The 14,938-nt window shown below is 39.0% G+C and overlaps 2 protein-coding genes and 1 non-coding gene across 3 annotated transcripts; 1 reads left to right on the top strand and 2 right to left on the bottom strand.

Annotated features, from left to right (window-relative positions):
* Window positions 1-466: 466 nt before the first annotated feature.
* Window positions 467-2,223, top strand: LOC122077359 (aspartyl protease AED3-like). Its single transcript, XM_042643283.1, has one exon. It carries the CDS (start codon window positions 556-558, stop codon window positions 2,119-2,121), a length of 1,566 nt encoding a protein of 521 aa, XP_042499217.1. The 5' UTR covers window positions 467-555; the 3' UTR covers window positions 2,122-2,223.
* Window positions 2,224-2,409: 186 nt separating this feature from the next.
* TRNAE-UUC lies at window positions 2,410-2,481 on the bottom strand. The gene has a single exon. It is a non-coding gene; the product is annotated as a tRNA-Glu (tRNA).
* Window positions 2,482-8,154: 5,673 nt separating this feature from the next.
* Window positions 8,155-10,431, bottom strand: LOC122077520. The gene has a single exon (XM_042643477.1). It carries the CDS (start codon window positions 9,803-9,805, stop codon window positions 8,564-8,566), a length of 1,242 nt encoding a protein of 413 aa, XP_042499411.1. The 5' UTR covers window positions 9,806-10,431; the 3' UTR covers window positions 8,155-8,563.
* Between the last annotated feature and the right edge of the window lie 4,507 nt (window positions 10,432-14,938).

The following is a 14,938-nucleotide window of genomic DNA, read 5'->3' as shown; positions in this document are numbered from 1 at the left end:
CCCCCCCCCCCCCTTTCAATTGAAAGATTTTTAATGGAAAAAAAAAAACCCCTTAAAAACCATTAAGAGAAGAAAGGGGTAATGTTCTATTTTTAACATAAAATAACTGCTTTGCCCATCAAATTAATCATGTATTTATTAAAAAGTAAGAGTAAAATCTATTTTAATTTCAAAATTTGAAACAACTCCTAATCTATTTCAGAATTTCTATTTCAGTGAAATTTGATGCAAAAAAATTAAAAAGGAAAACTCAAACCAAACAATCCCATATAATTGAAATAAAAATCATACCAAATCAGGTGACTGCAGCTATTCTCTAATTTTTCCATCAAAAAAAATAAAAAAGCTATTCTCTAATTTTCCACTTTCTAAGGGATCGGCATTTTCCTTTTTGTCCGACACTCCGACCTGGATATAACCTGATCCAGATTTTAAAACTCACCGACTTGGCACTTCCAATTGCAGTATAGGACGACGATGGGAAGCACTTCAAAGTGGCATTTTCGTCGTTTACCATAAAAGACAGCTTCACGTCCCTTCCAGCTAAGAAGTCATATGAGCCTTCTCAACAATCTTCGCTGGAATTCTAACTCTCTCCCACTGCCCTCGCTTGCATGTTTCTGTTCCTCTAATCCTCTCTCGCCTCTACACAAGAAAACCCAATTAAAGAAGAAGAAGAAGAAGAAGAAAGAGCATCTCCGATCCGATATTCCCGTAACCGTTAAACTCTTCTTATATAGGACACTCGCACAAGTCACACCTTATTATCTCTCGAGGCTGTCTGAGTCACCCCCCCGCCGAGTTATGGCCTTCACTATTGCTGCACCATTCCTCTTCTTCTCCCTTCTTATCACAGCAGCCAAAGCCAGTGATCCATGCCCTTTCACCTCCTCCGGCGACTCTGAGCTTCCTCTCCTCCACATCTACGGCAAATGCTCACCATTCCATCCACCCACAACCGAGTCATGGACTGACACAGTCATCCACATGGCCTCCAAGGACCCAGCCCGTCTCACCTACCTATCCAATCTCGTAGCAAGCAGGGCAACCTCAGCTCCCGTCGCATCAGGTCAACAAGTCCTGAACATCGCCAACTACGTGGTCCGAGTCAAACTCGGCACCCCGGGTCAACTCATGTTCATGGTCCTCGACACTAGCAAAGACGAGGCATGGGTTCCATGCAGCGGCTGCACCGGTTGCTCATCCACCGTCTTCTCACCAAAGATGTCGTCGACTTACACCTCCTTGGACTGTACCACGTCCGAATGCAGCCAGGTTCGCGGCCCCTCTTGTCCAGCTACTGAGTTGAGCCCATGTCTCTTTAACCGATCCTACGGCGGCGATTCTTCATTTTCCGCCACCTTATCTCATGACTCGCTAAGATTAGCCCTTGATATTATCCCAAATTACGCTTTTGGTTGCATCAATACCATCTCCGGCGGGTCCATACCACCTCAGGGCTTATTGGGCCTGGGCCGTGGGCCCACATCCTTGATCTCACAAGCTAGCTCACTCTACAATGGTGTATTCTCCTACTGCTTCCCTAGTTTCAAGTCTTATTACTTTTCCGGGTCATTGAAGCTCGGATCCGCTGGTCAACCCCAAAACATCAGGACTACACCGCTCCTACGTAACCCACACCGGCCGTCGTTATACTATGTCAATCTAACCGGGATAAGTGTTGGTCGGGTTCTGGCCCCAGTTGCTCCAGAGCTTCTCACATTCAATTCAAACACTGGGGCAGGGACCATAATTGATTCGGGCACGGTTATAACCCGGTTTGTGCAACCCGTTTACACTGTTATCAGAGATGAATTCCGGAAGCAGATCAAAGGGCCTATATCAACAATGGGTGCATTTGATACTTGTTTTAAGGCTACAATTGGCGCATCAGTACCAACTGTGACACTACATTTTACGGGTATGGACTTAATGTTGGCAATGGAGAACACTGTGATACACAGTAGCTCAGGGTCTGTGGCATGTTTGGCAATGGCTGCAGCTCCAGTTAATGTGAACTCAGTGTTGAACGTCATAGCTAATCTGCAACAACAGAACCTCAGGATACTCTTTGATCTCCCTAATTCTCGTATTGGAATTGCTCGTGAGCTATGTAACTAGTGCTAGATCTCTCCCTCTTCTTCTTCATTGGGTGTTCTTTTCCCTTTTTTATGTAATTGATTAAGATGAATGAAATTAATAAATCAAAGGGGGTCAAACTTATAATGGCCATTGATTACGTTGAATCAGATTCAATCAACGGTCTGATTCAACCATCTTGGTTGAGTAGAAAAAGATGTTTAGAGATTTACCATATAATGGCCGTTGATCAAGGTGAATATTAAGTTCTACCGTCCGATTCAAGGACAAGTGAATGATTAAAAAAAAAAAGGATTAAAATATATGAAATTCCGTTGCCGGGAATCGAACCCGGGTCTCCTGGGTGAAAGCCAGATATCCTAACCGCTGGACGACAACGGATTTGTTGTCATATCGGCCTGTTATTATATATAACTAGTAATTTCTTTGTCAGCTTCATCTCCCATCTTTCTTCCATCAACTTGATCATCCAACTAAGCCAACAAGTGATAAGTTTGACACGGATACCGTTCCAGATTGGACAATTTTGTTCATACATTTCACAAGAAAAAATAGATTTTTCTTGTGATTTAACCCTGATTTGATAATCCAATGGGGTAGCGCAGTTGGTGAGCGACAAACTTGGTACCAGCTATAAACTCGGATATCCTAAGTTAATAATACCGAATCAATCAATTGCCGATACGAATATGATATAGCTGATTAATACTGATGCCTAAGACCATGCTCGGTAGGCCATAGTTCTACACTTCTACTCATAATTAGGTTGATCAAATTAATTACCCACATGATAAAAAAAATCACAACTCATAATTATGTGTTCTTCACATTGGCATGAAAAGCTCTTTTTTTTTTTTTTTTTTAAGTAGGTATTTTCTTATTGACACTCCCTCAAGTGCCAAATGATTTATAACTTACTTTAAAATCTTATATTTTTTTTAGTTAAATAAAGCAACTTGTCATTTTACATGTTTACTCAAAGAAAGTGCTTACATAAGGACAACTATTGAAAATTACATGTCAAATAATTTTGACAACTTTATATAACAACTAAATGAATTTTTGAGAATATAACAAGGCACAATTAAAAGAAGATTACATGTTCTCTATAGACATATAGATGTGTTATTTAGATAATCTCTTTTTCACAATATAGTTTTTTGGTATCTCACTAAAAGAGGATTGAGTAGTGTCTTCTAAAATTGAAGTTTTGCATAGTAGTGGGGAGATGTTGGATATGTATGTCTATCAGAACTCATATTATTAATTAAGTTACTTATTTTCATTTATATATGACATTTATTTATTGGGCTTGTAAGTTATTCCATAGGTTTTCACCCAAAATCGTTATCAGCTAGGGATAGGATCGGATATTTTGTTTATATGGTCATTATATTGTATGTTACCATGGATAGGATTCCGGTTCATAAACGTAAATACACATATCATGTGTAAAAAAAAAATTTGGTAAAAATCTCACATGTAGTATTGTCAGTTGTGTAAGGATGAGATTCGTACCCGTTAGTTGACTTTCGACCTAAGAGATCCACTGTATCATATCTCACATGTAAATACAATAAATGTAGTATTGTATCATGTGTTTTGGTAAACCAATGATTGATGTTCAACGGATTATATATTAGTGCGCTAGATATGTGGTCCCGTATTGTTAATAAAAGAGATCATCAACATGGGATCCACTGCCATTTATTGGGGAATATCAAGGAGAGAGAATGTCTGTGGTTGAACGGACAAAAATCTAATATCAATGTCATTTTTGTAAATTGTTATAAAATTATTTTTTGATATAAAAAAATAAATTTTTATTTATTAAATTTTATTTAAAATATTTTTCGGCATCCGATCACTATCACAGAATCCCTGAAACAGATATGTACAATGAATTGGGGTAGACAATATTAAATTACATGGTATATAGTTCATTATGTGATATTGAAAAAGTGAAAGATCTTATATGCAAATTAAAAGGTTTAATTATGCATGACAATATTTGAGAATATTAAATATATATATTTTTTTTAATGGAAGTTGATAAGATATAATTAGACTATATTGTCACCCATAATAGAAAACATAGGAATCCCTTTACTACCTTTTCATTATTTAGTAGCAAACTTGGAATTGAAAATCTAGTATACACACAAGGAAAGTTGACTGTTATTCAAACAAAGAAACCACTCCCTAACTTGGAATCATTTCATTAAAGCACGCAAAATGGGAGATACCACTGTTACCACTCACGTTCTTGGCTCTCCCTCTCAATTTGCCTGTCTTCTTTTCCTCTCACTTTACTTGTGTTGTAAGGGAAGGGGTTTGTGAAATCTTAACACTAAATAGAGATAGTGTGTTCAAGTATTAGAGATTTCGATTCATTTATAGAGTCGAACGGGTCGATTTCTCACATTTCTCGATTGTTGAAAAGTTATTATAGGAAGAGGAACTTCTTGCAATTCTAAACTAAACATTCTCATTCCCATGTAATTAATTTTTTGAACGATGATTTTGAATATAAAAGATCCTAATCCGATATCTTTTACTGCACGATTGGATCCCGCAAACAACTATGTGGTGCATCAAGGATTTAGAGATCAAAACTTTAAGCGTAGATTGACCACCACCGATATCAATATCAATATCGATGCAAAACTGAGCCCGATTTAATTTAACAAAACTGAGTCAAAAACTGCTTCAATGACTTGTGACACCCAAGTTCTTAGATGGGATTTGGAGATCCACAATGTTCATTGCTGGCCAATATCAAGTTCACTTGGCTAATAAACCGATCCAATACAAACCCCTCAATCCTTGGAGTCACCGAATCAAATCGGTTAGCAACAGCTGATTTGGATCGGAATTGATGGTGATCAATCTTGATTGTAGACATTCCAACGTTATCTATTCTAAGGTTTTTAGAACCGATTTGGTGGATTTTCAGACATAAAGGGCGGATTCTATAGTTTTGGGACCGTTCCAACCCCGATTTAAGTTTTAAGGCAAATTGCCACTTTAAGTCGTGATTGGGTCAAAGCATTTGAATGGCCATGAAGACAGCAATTGAAAATTCTCTGATAAAAATAAACCGAGAACTAAAATTGGAGTGAGAATGAAAGCTTTCAGCCACAAGGAGATTGCTAGAGATTAACCGGATTCATATGTTTATTTAGTGAACAGAAGAGCATTATGTGAAAGATAATTACTAGTGCAGTTGGTTGGTACAAAACATTTAAATGCAGGCATCTTAGGAGGTTATATATTCAATTCTTCTTTCCCCCTCACTCTCTAAATGGATAGATTAAAAAATAAAAAAACAATAAAAGTGTTAAGTGGGCCCTGCTATTTGAATTCAGGTCTTATTTGTTTGACAACGAAAAATGGAAAATATAAAAAACCAGAAAAATTTTATATTTGTTTTTTCATAAATTACAACAAACATGAGTGTTTGGATATATGAGATGGAAATTATTGTCTGCTAATGTGGCATTTAATTTTTCTTACCAATTGACTTTCAAAACCATATTAAATTTGGTATGATTTTGTCATATTCATGGGAGGATTAATTTTATGTGTCTCTCTTTTTTTTTTCTTATTTCCTTTCTTTCCCATGAAATCTCATGCCACCTCCATTTCTATTATCTTTTATCAAATTCTATCACATTAAAAATTATATATTTCATTATCATTATTATTATTATTTTTTTACGATTCAACCCATAACATATGGAACTCACTCTCCTCACAATTTTTCCATCTTTTATCCGCCAAACAAACATGTCTAAATTTTCTGTAGACCTTTCCCGAGAGAGAGAGAGAGAGAGAGAGAGAGAGAGAGAGAGAGAGAGATTTTTTGGGTAAAAGAGAAGAAGAGAAATGATAACATCATAAAAGGTTTTGTGTAGAATCAAGGTTTGATTCAAATTTATAATTGCTAATCGAGAAAGGGGTTCATCTAAGAGACTACGAGTGTCACCCTGCATAGTGCATACATCCGGAGCCAATGAAGTTCAAACAGTCATTATGGCATTTCATGGGGTAAGGCGGACATTTCACCCAGTGTCTAAGCGCAGCGCCACGCCCCCTGGCCCCATACAAAGTCAGAAACCATTTCTCTTGGTCATTTGGATCTCTTGCGCATGTGATAAGGACCGGGGACCTCGTAACAAGCGCTTTTGCTCCCTTGCTGCTCATGGGGCTTTAGAGTTCACACGCAATTAGTGGTCCACTGGTCCCCAAGCTTGAAAGCTTCTCTCCTCCTTCAAAATCCTAATTTTTCAATTCTAGTTGGAGGTTAGAAAACGGAGTCTCTCCACTCAAGATTTCCACGTGTAAGAATTAGGTTCAACTTTACCGTTTTGCCGTTCAGATGTGACTACGTTCAAATCTAGGCATGTTTAACAATGTTCCTATCAGTCCAGAAATAGCATAAACGACTTTCACGTTATTTATTTCTGGAAACGAATTTTTAGATGTTTAATAAATCTACTTTAAGAAATAGATTTTTGGAATTAAATCGTTTTTCCACTGCTAAAGAAGGTGACCTCTTATCAAAAAAAAAAAGAAGGTGACTTACGGTGGCTTTTCTTTCACTGCTTTTGGGATTGAGAAATTTTATCGGGATTTTTACAATGGTTATCGTCCAAAGTCGTTTCTAAAAACGATGAAACATGTGTGACTTGTTTCGTCAGTTGTGTTTCTAAAATTAAAAATTGATATAAATTTTGATTTATATTTCTAAAAACAAGAAAAACAGAACGACTTTATCAAACGCTATTTAAGCCGTTTCTTTGTTTCTAGGAATAAAAAAATATAGGAACAGTAGAAACGGAACGTTGTCAAACGATGCCCTAGTGGTTGGTGGGATTTTAAATGATAAATCAAATTTCATTTATGCCCCTTGACCCTTGTTCCCAACCATTTCAGATAGGTTAGTAAAAATCAGATTGTAATTTCAAAATTTGACACCTATCGTTGTGTCATTTGATATATGTGTAAATTACTCAAATGTGAGTTTTTGGAACGAATGGCACAAGTGAGTGCACTAATGAGGTGCAATAAAATGATATTTTATTTCTTATTATTGTTTAAAAATAATATTTTATCTTTTTCTTTTTTGATTAATTACTTGTTATTAGAATGAAATATAGAAATAAGAGAGATAATATAGCTTTAATAGTTATTATGATAGATAGAAGGTGGTGGCATGGCCAAGGCTCATATAAAAAAAGTTCACTTGTTGATTCCTATTTCGCTTTTGGTAGCATTTTCAGGTCTTGGCGATGTGGAAAGGGAGAGATTTCTCTTCTATCTGATTGCAAGAGGATCAATAATGTTTTCCTTTCATTAGGCTTGTGGTCCAGGCAAGAGCATTCGAATAAAAGCGAGAAAATGAAAGGGTGCGTTAGCGCTTTGTAGCTTTCTACGCTTGTTCAAAAAGCCAGCACCATCAAGACTCATCAAGAGGGAACGAAAGCCAAGTACCTGCAACCCTTGTACCAAATAGGGGGATGGAATCTCAAGGGTACGAGTGAAAAAATTCATCCTAAGTGGGTATTTTCAAACCTACACTTGGGATTCTATTCCCTTGGCTGTTACCATGAGGTTGGTAGCGGCAAAATTTTTTCCATCAAGAGGGACCGGTAGATAGCAACTTATGCTCCCGCTTAACTACAAGTAATATTTCAATCAGGTTTTCGAACGAAAAAGCTCCAAAAGCATAAGCAGTCATAAGATTAATAACACTACCATAAGTACTAACAAAAAAGAAACAAGCAATTATCCACTAACAAAAGAATTGGAGATTATCAATTTAAAGGCACAGTTTTACAGATTTTGGTCTTCCTGATGATACAATGGGACCACAAATTGAGCTAGAAAAAATGTTTTCAGAAAGAAACCTTAAATTGACTAATCTTTGACTTGGTTAATTATTAAATACAACACTGAATCAAATTAACTAATATAATTTGTAAAGAATCAGGAAGAACAATAAATTAAAAGGCAAGAAGAACTAAAATCAGAGAAGAGGAGCCGAAGAAGAGTCAGACAAAAATCAAGTTTATTCTTTAACCAGTGACAATCTCCATAGTTTTAAGACAAGCACAGAAGTAAGAACTGAACAACAGAACAACAATTTCACTAAGAAGTAAGAAGAGACACACTCACATTGACATACACTGAACAAAAGAGAAGAAAATAAGGGAATACAAAGTGAAACTGGGGGGAGAAAACATTTTATTTCGAAGAAAAAAGAAGAAAACTTGGATGAAGATACTGAAAGTACTCCTCCACATCACACTCACGCTCACATTCTGTGCAGGCTATCTGCAATTACCCACACAACACACACACACACACAAAAGAAAACAGAAAGATGAATTTCATTTTCTTCTCTCACACACTTTCTCTTGTTTCGCTTGCTATTGATCTAACAAAGTCGAAATTTTCGTCAACCCCACCATTGATGCACTGCAACTCCTTCGTCCCTCAACCTTCCATAGAGAGCCAAGCACTCCCAATAAGCTCTCTTGCTCTTGTTCTTCCTCCCTCCCAAGCCCTGGTGTTCGCACTCTAGAAACAGCTCATCCACCAAACAGATAGCTCTGTTCTTCACCATTTCCTCCACTACCTCTGCTTCTGCCTTCATTACCACATATTCTTCTTCCCTTACATTCTTCTTCAACCAGTCTGACATGCTCATCTGTGGCACCCCGTCATCCAACAACTCTTCGTTCAGAGTCTCTATCTTGTATATCTCAAAATCTCGGTTCCTTGTTGGGTAGTTTCGTGAGAACCATATCGGACTGCCATTGCCGTTCTTGTTATGTAAGCCAACATCGATAAATAGGCGACGAGGGTACTGTTCCAAAGAATCACCCATAAGGTCGGGGAGGTATTTGGTCCTCTTCAAGTACTTGTCGCTCTTCTTCCCTGAAGAAGCTCGTGGGGGTTCAAGAAGCACATCTTCCAGACCATTCAATGCTGCCCTCTTAGCTTCCGATGACAATGCGCAGAGGCGCCTCTTTGTCGGTGAATTGGTCTCAACAGGGCCGGTCTTCTTCATCGCCAAGACCGTGGATTCGAATTGCCTGAGATACACGATTTTGTAATTCGATGGTTTGTGGAAGGCGTTCGAGGGGTCGCTGCTCAGTTGAATGGCAACGATTCCGCCGGTCTTGAGGATTCTATCGATAAACTTGCCGGCAAGGAAGCCAGACGCGAAGACGAAATCAAATGTGCCATCTGGGATCGAGCTCTGTCGCTCGGCATCGGATTCAGAAACGAGATCCATGTCGTGGGCGTTCAAGATCTGGGCACCGTGTGCTGTCACCTCGTCATCATCGCCGTGTCGACTCACGAAGAGGGCTTTGTCGCCCGATTTGAAGAGAGCCTCGCTGGTTAAGTCACGAAGGAGCACAGGCAACAACGATTCACCATGGATGCGGACCTCAGAGGCTACAGCACTGTAAGATACGGAAGAATCCCAAATGATAAGTGACCCAAGCCAAGGAGAAGTGATAATGGCCAAGGCCAGAAGCACCGATCGAGCGATAACCTTCAGAACCCTTGAATCGGGTAGCTTAATTATGAGCTGATCGTCAGGATTCACAGTGATCCCATTCCCACCTCCGTGCAGACGCTTGACCCTACACTGGGTCTTGACAGATCGAAATCTTGGAACCAACCCCATTTCCTCTTCTTCTTCAAATTTTCTACTTTGAAGTGTTGATGAAGGGAAGAAGAGAGTGTGGCAGGCTTTGCTGGTAAATGGGTTTTTACCCGTTTTACAAACGACGATGATTTCAGAGAAAGAAAGAGGTAGACAGAGAGGATGCCGGCGAGGAGAGGGAGGGGAATTTAGCGAGTGCAAAACCTGGAAGCGGTGTGGTTTCCACCCACGAGGGCCACTCGGGTGCTTCGGATTCTTGACCAAAGGAGCATCAACTGCCTAAACCTCTGCAATTCCATTTTTTTCAACGAAACCGCCCCAGATTGAAGAAGGATTGTACTAAGCACCACCTAGGGTTTGTTTCATCCTTTTTAAGGGATCATCAACGGAGAACACCACCCCAGGGGGCTGCGATAGGAGAAGAGGAAGAAAGAAAAGTATGCGAGGCGGAGGATTGCAGGATTTTTGTTTGTTAGGAAGGGTGAGTGAGATGGGTGATTTATTGATAATTCAGTTGGATTGAAAAGGGAAAGGTGAGGTGTTTGGTGATGGAAGTCGGGAGTTTAGGGTTGTGGCTTGGAGGTGCTGAGGACAAGTGAAGGAGAGACATTGCTTTATTAACGGACCCACGAGAAATAAGTTCCTCCGTAGGTTTTTGTTTCTTTTCAGAGCCTCTTGTCCTTCTCAATGTCGTGGACTTCACAGATAAGAAAGAAGGGTAAGTGGGCTACGGGGTAAGGGTTATTTGAGTTTAATAAGGCAGGGGTGTCAAAACTTAGCCCAGCCGATAAACCCCAAATCGAATTAAATCGATTCTTATTAAATTAATTTTAAACTGAGGTATGTTGGGATCAGTTAAAAATCGATTCAAATCAAATCAAACTCAATGAAATCGATAAAAAAATAAATGATTGTAAGATTATAAATTAATGAATTGACTATCTCTTTTTTACAATACTAGTGAGAAAAATCTTTATGGTTAGGAAAATTGTTACAAATGATAGAATATTAGGTTATAAATAGATAAATTGATTTGTAAATTGTAATAATGTTTCCATTGATTTCCTTGTTCATTATATAAAACTAGTTAAATAGTTAAATATATGATTGGATATTAGAGTTCATTTTGTGATTTCAATATTACTAATTTTCTTAGTAATTTGTTATTCGTTGGTTTCAATATTAGTTATCTTTCCCATACAACGATAAACTATGATTTAATAATAATTTTAAAGTGTTTTTTTCGTCAAATCTTATTACTATAAGTTATGAATGTAATATTTTATTATGGTTCAAGCCCAATAATAAATCGATCTAAACCGGTATTAACCCGATATTGAAAAACTGAAATAAACCAAAACCAAACTGGATCAAAACCGAAACCGACCGAAAACCAAAGTTCCTTAACGGATTACTTTCCCTCATTCCTAGACTGAAACCGATTCACCTAATCGAAACCAAATCGAGCCGACCGATTGACACCCCTAGGGGGTAAGGTAAGTGCATCCTTTATTACCAAAAAAAGACACAATAACAATAATTCAAAACTTTATCCCAACTTAATGGGTGCGGCATAGAGATTCCAAGTAAGAACGACCGCAAGGATCCATGCAAAAAGATTGATAGATCATGGTTAATTATAATAAGCATTGACTGTCAACTTGACGCACCATTACAAATTACATATAGACTTATAACGATAGACTATAATAAGATACTGGTTGTTTACCTGATGTACCATATCGATCGATATTGACTAAGGGCAAAGAGCTAAAAGCCCGTTTTTAAATGAAAACCATAGGTATTTCTGTTCAGTCAAGGACTCAAGATCGATACTGGATGATTTAGATCGATATCAATGGAATCAGGCCAGACTAATCTTGATGGCAATATCGATTTCTAAAACTCTACTTGGCGTTGAGAACCCCTTAGGCTCATAGTCTTTTCCCAAATAAAAGGGTAAGTGTTCTTTGAGCTAGCACATCCTACACCAAGACACATTGATTAATCTATTTTTGGGGAGTGTTTTCTATTTGGAAGTGCGATTCTATGCACTATAGGGTCGATGGGAGAGCATGTGGAAAGTATTCACATAAATATCATTTTTCATTCATGGGGATTGATCGATCATTTCACCCCAACATGGGTTCAGGTGCAGGAACCACACTCCTCAACAAAAAACCTTTTCCCCTTTATTTTTTAAAAGATAAACAATATTATTAAGGGAGAAAGAACGTTATTCCCTAATGTTCCACACCCACACACATCCTCTCTTTTAAATGGGTTGTGAAAAAATACCCCTGCTCTCTAAAAATAGGGGTTATGTACGTGTGTGGAGAACGCTAGGTCGATAGTGTTTCTCCTCCTATCAAAAATTTTATTAGAAAAAAGGTTGGACATGCTGCTCTTGTATGGCAATGAACAACCTTTTTTTTTATTATTTCTTTTTTAATATAATACATATTTATTTTTAGAGTAACAATTAATAACTCCAAAGTAACTTTTTATGCTAACTATGTTCTTAAATTTTATTGCCATTGGAGCTTGGAAGAGTATGATTAGGGCAAAGAACATGTGCCTCTCTTATGAATTAGCTCCTAGATTAAAATCTTTAAGAATGATGATTCTGAGCTTAGAAGAACAACCTAAATCCGAAGACCGTTTTGTGTCCCATTGCTTTTTTGCTTATAGAACCTTGTCTCTTAAAGCATAAGAAAGAGTTTCAAACTTAAATAGACATAGATCTCCATTAATCCTAATTATGAGTTCACATTTTCTGCAGCGAGTGGTGAGGTCCGATGAACATCGAATGGTTGAAAGCATTTGGACATGCATTCTAAGGTGTTTCCAACCACTTGATGCTCATTGCATCGGTGCCACAGTTGCAAACGATTTTCTTCACTTAATTGAGTCCAACGAATTAGGCCACATCAGACTGATTCTAAATCTATTAAATCACCCATCCGTGGGTTGCCCAGATAGTTAGGGCGAATTGGAAATTGTGTGAATAAGCACACGGTCTCATGTTCAATTTTCCACCTGTGCATCAATGATTTAAGTGAAATCCGTGGCAAATTTTTTTACCTGATGGATTCCGAGCTTTTAACCCTGAGTTATAATCTCCCAACCTCTCTCTAGTCAGGGATCCTGGAGCTTGGGACCTGGGTATCAACTGGGGGTGTCAATCGGTCGGGAGCGAGCCTAATAGGGCTTGACCACTTGAAAGCCTTGCATCGTGGGCCTAGCTTTGGGGGACATGATACGGGTTTATAATCGGGCCAATTGGTGTCAGGCTTTAATCAGGCTTCCTTAAAAGGACCTTAACCAGGCTTTAACCTGGCTACGGACCTATTTAAGCCTAAGCGGGCTCTAAACAGGCTTTAAACATGCCTACCCTAAAATTTTATCTTAATTGGGTAGAGATTATGGTTGTTATTTTTTGTTAAAAAGAAGAGATTATGACCATTACAACTTACAAAATAAAGCTTAATTAAAATAAATCTTACTACAAAGCAGAGGGTAAGAAATCTTAATTAGTTTCTTACTAGTAGTGGCAAAATATAAATTTTATGTTGTATTAAAGGGGGTCGGGCTGGGTCAGGCTACAACGAGTGGGTTAAACGTGTTGATTCGATCAGACGCCCGACGGGCTAGCTACCTACACCGTGAACGCCAGATTAATAAACGTGTCGGGCTCAAGCCCGACATGTTTATTAATTGGGCCGCATCTAGGTCGGGGCCATAAATGTGTCGAGCTCATTTGAGCCTACTGGTGCGGGCTTAGAATTAACACCCCTAGTGTCACACCCCGTTCTCACTGAACCGGGCCAGTGACCGGGTTAACACCGGTTAACCCAAACCTGTCAGGATCATCTGATACTGTATTCCACCAAAGCATACACACAACTAATAAAGACTTATCAGATCAGCGGAAGACTAGGTTTACCTGTGAATATTCCCATAATAATTGATATCCGAATTGTGATACAATAGTTATATACATGTGGGCCCGAGGGCATGATATTTACACAATAAAAGTATAATTCATATATCAAGTATGTAAAGGAAACCATCAAAATAATCAAAGTACACAGCTCAGCTCGGTATCAAGACTAGAGCCCAGCTCGGCATCAAGGTTTGAGCCCAGCTCAGCATCAAAGTGGTAGAGCTCAGCTCGGCCTCAAAGTGGAGCTCAGCTCGGCATCAGAACTGCGGTCCCGCAGCACAACTCTAGCATGAACAGTCAATGCCGTGCTCTAACTCCTCAGGGGCCCACCAGTCCTCCTTGGGGAACTCGACTGTGGGACCCGCCCCGTGCTCTTTCTGATGTATGACCTGCAAAATCATCTAAAAAGGGGTGTACACGTGGGATGAGCTCACTAGCTCAGTAAGTGGAAAGATGGATCACACTGTAGTCCACACAATGAAACACAACCATATGCACTACATGCTATGCATTACATTTTAAATCACATCCACCTAAGCAACATTACTAAGTCTTCGGTTTAGTGCTACTACAGCCACAGTGCACATATACTCCGGGTACGAGCCGTGAACTTCATCCCGCGATACGCCCATAGAGCTGTCGGAGAAGGCTCACCGTGAGTACTCAGAAAAGTAAAAACATGCCGACCACCGGCTCTCAACAGAAATGTAAATGACTGAAATTAAAGGTGCTGACTCCAGCAATTTAAAAGCAGTACGATTGGCCCTCTTGAATATACCACCGGGGTTGCCGACTGTCCTACATGACCCACCGGGCGTTATGGCTAACCGCCACAGTGACCCGACAACCGCGACCACTGCTTCCCCCCAAATGATAACCCAACACCTTAACCCCTGTTGGAAAGGGTCGTAGCACGGGATGGTGAAAATCCTAATACCGCATGCTCCTATATGACAATAGTACGATTGCATAGTGCCTCCGTGTCCCATTCCACGGGCCACCAATGCACTTCGTTTCCAAGTCGACTACGGCATCTAGTCTATCAATGCATTATGCACCATGATGTCCAACATTCACCATATAAACATCTCATTCAATTGGCATTTAGAAAGTAAACATAGCACATATGCATAACAATGTGAGGAATGACTAATCTACATAGCATATTCATGATGGCATGACTAGACTAGATACAATTAAATGAATGC

This window comes from Macadamia integrifolia, chromosome 4 (assembly GCF_013358625.1).
Source record: "Macadamia integrifolia cultivar HAES 741 chromosome 4, SCU_Mint_v3, whole genome shotgun sequence".
In the NCBI taxonomy this organism is placed as follows: Eukaryota; Viridiplantae; Streptophyta; class Magnoliopsida; order Proteales; family Proteaceae; genus Macadamia; species Macadamia integrifolia.
This window is presented reverse-complemented; position numbering and strand designations above follow the sequence as displayed.

Bases quoted from the DNA above. Each gene is read 5' to 3' on its own strand.
- LOC122077359 (XM_042643283.1), top strand. From the start codon at position 556: ATGAGCCTTCTCAACAATCTTCGCTGGAATTCTAACTCTCTCCCACTG.
- LOC122077520 (XM_042643477.1), bottom strand. From the start codon at position 9,805: ATGGGGTTGGTTCCAAGATTTCGATCTGTCAAGACCCAGTGTAGGGTC.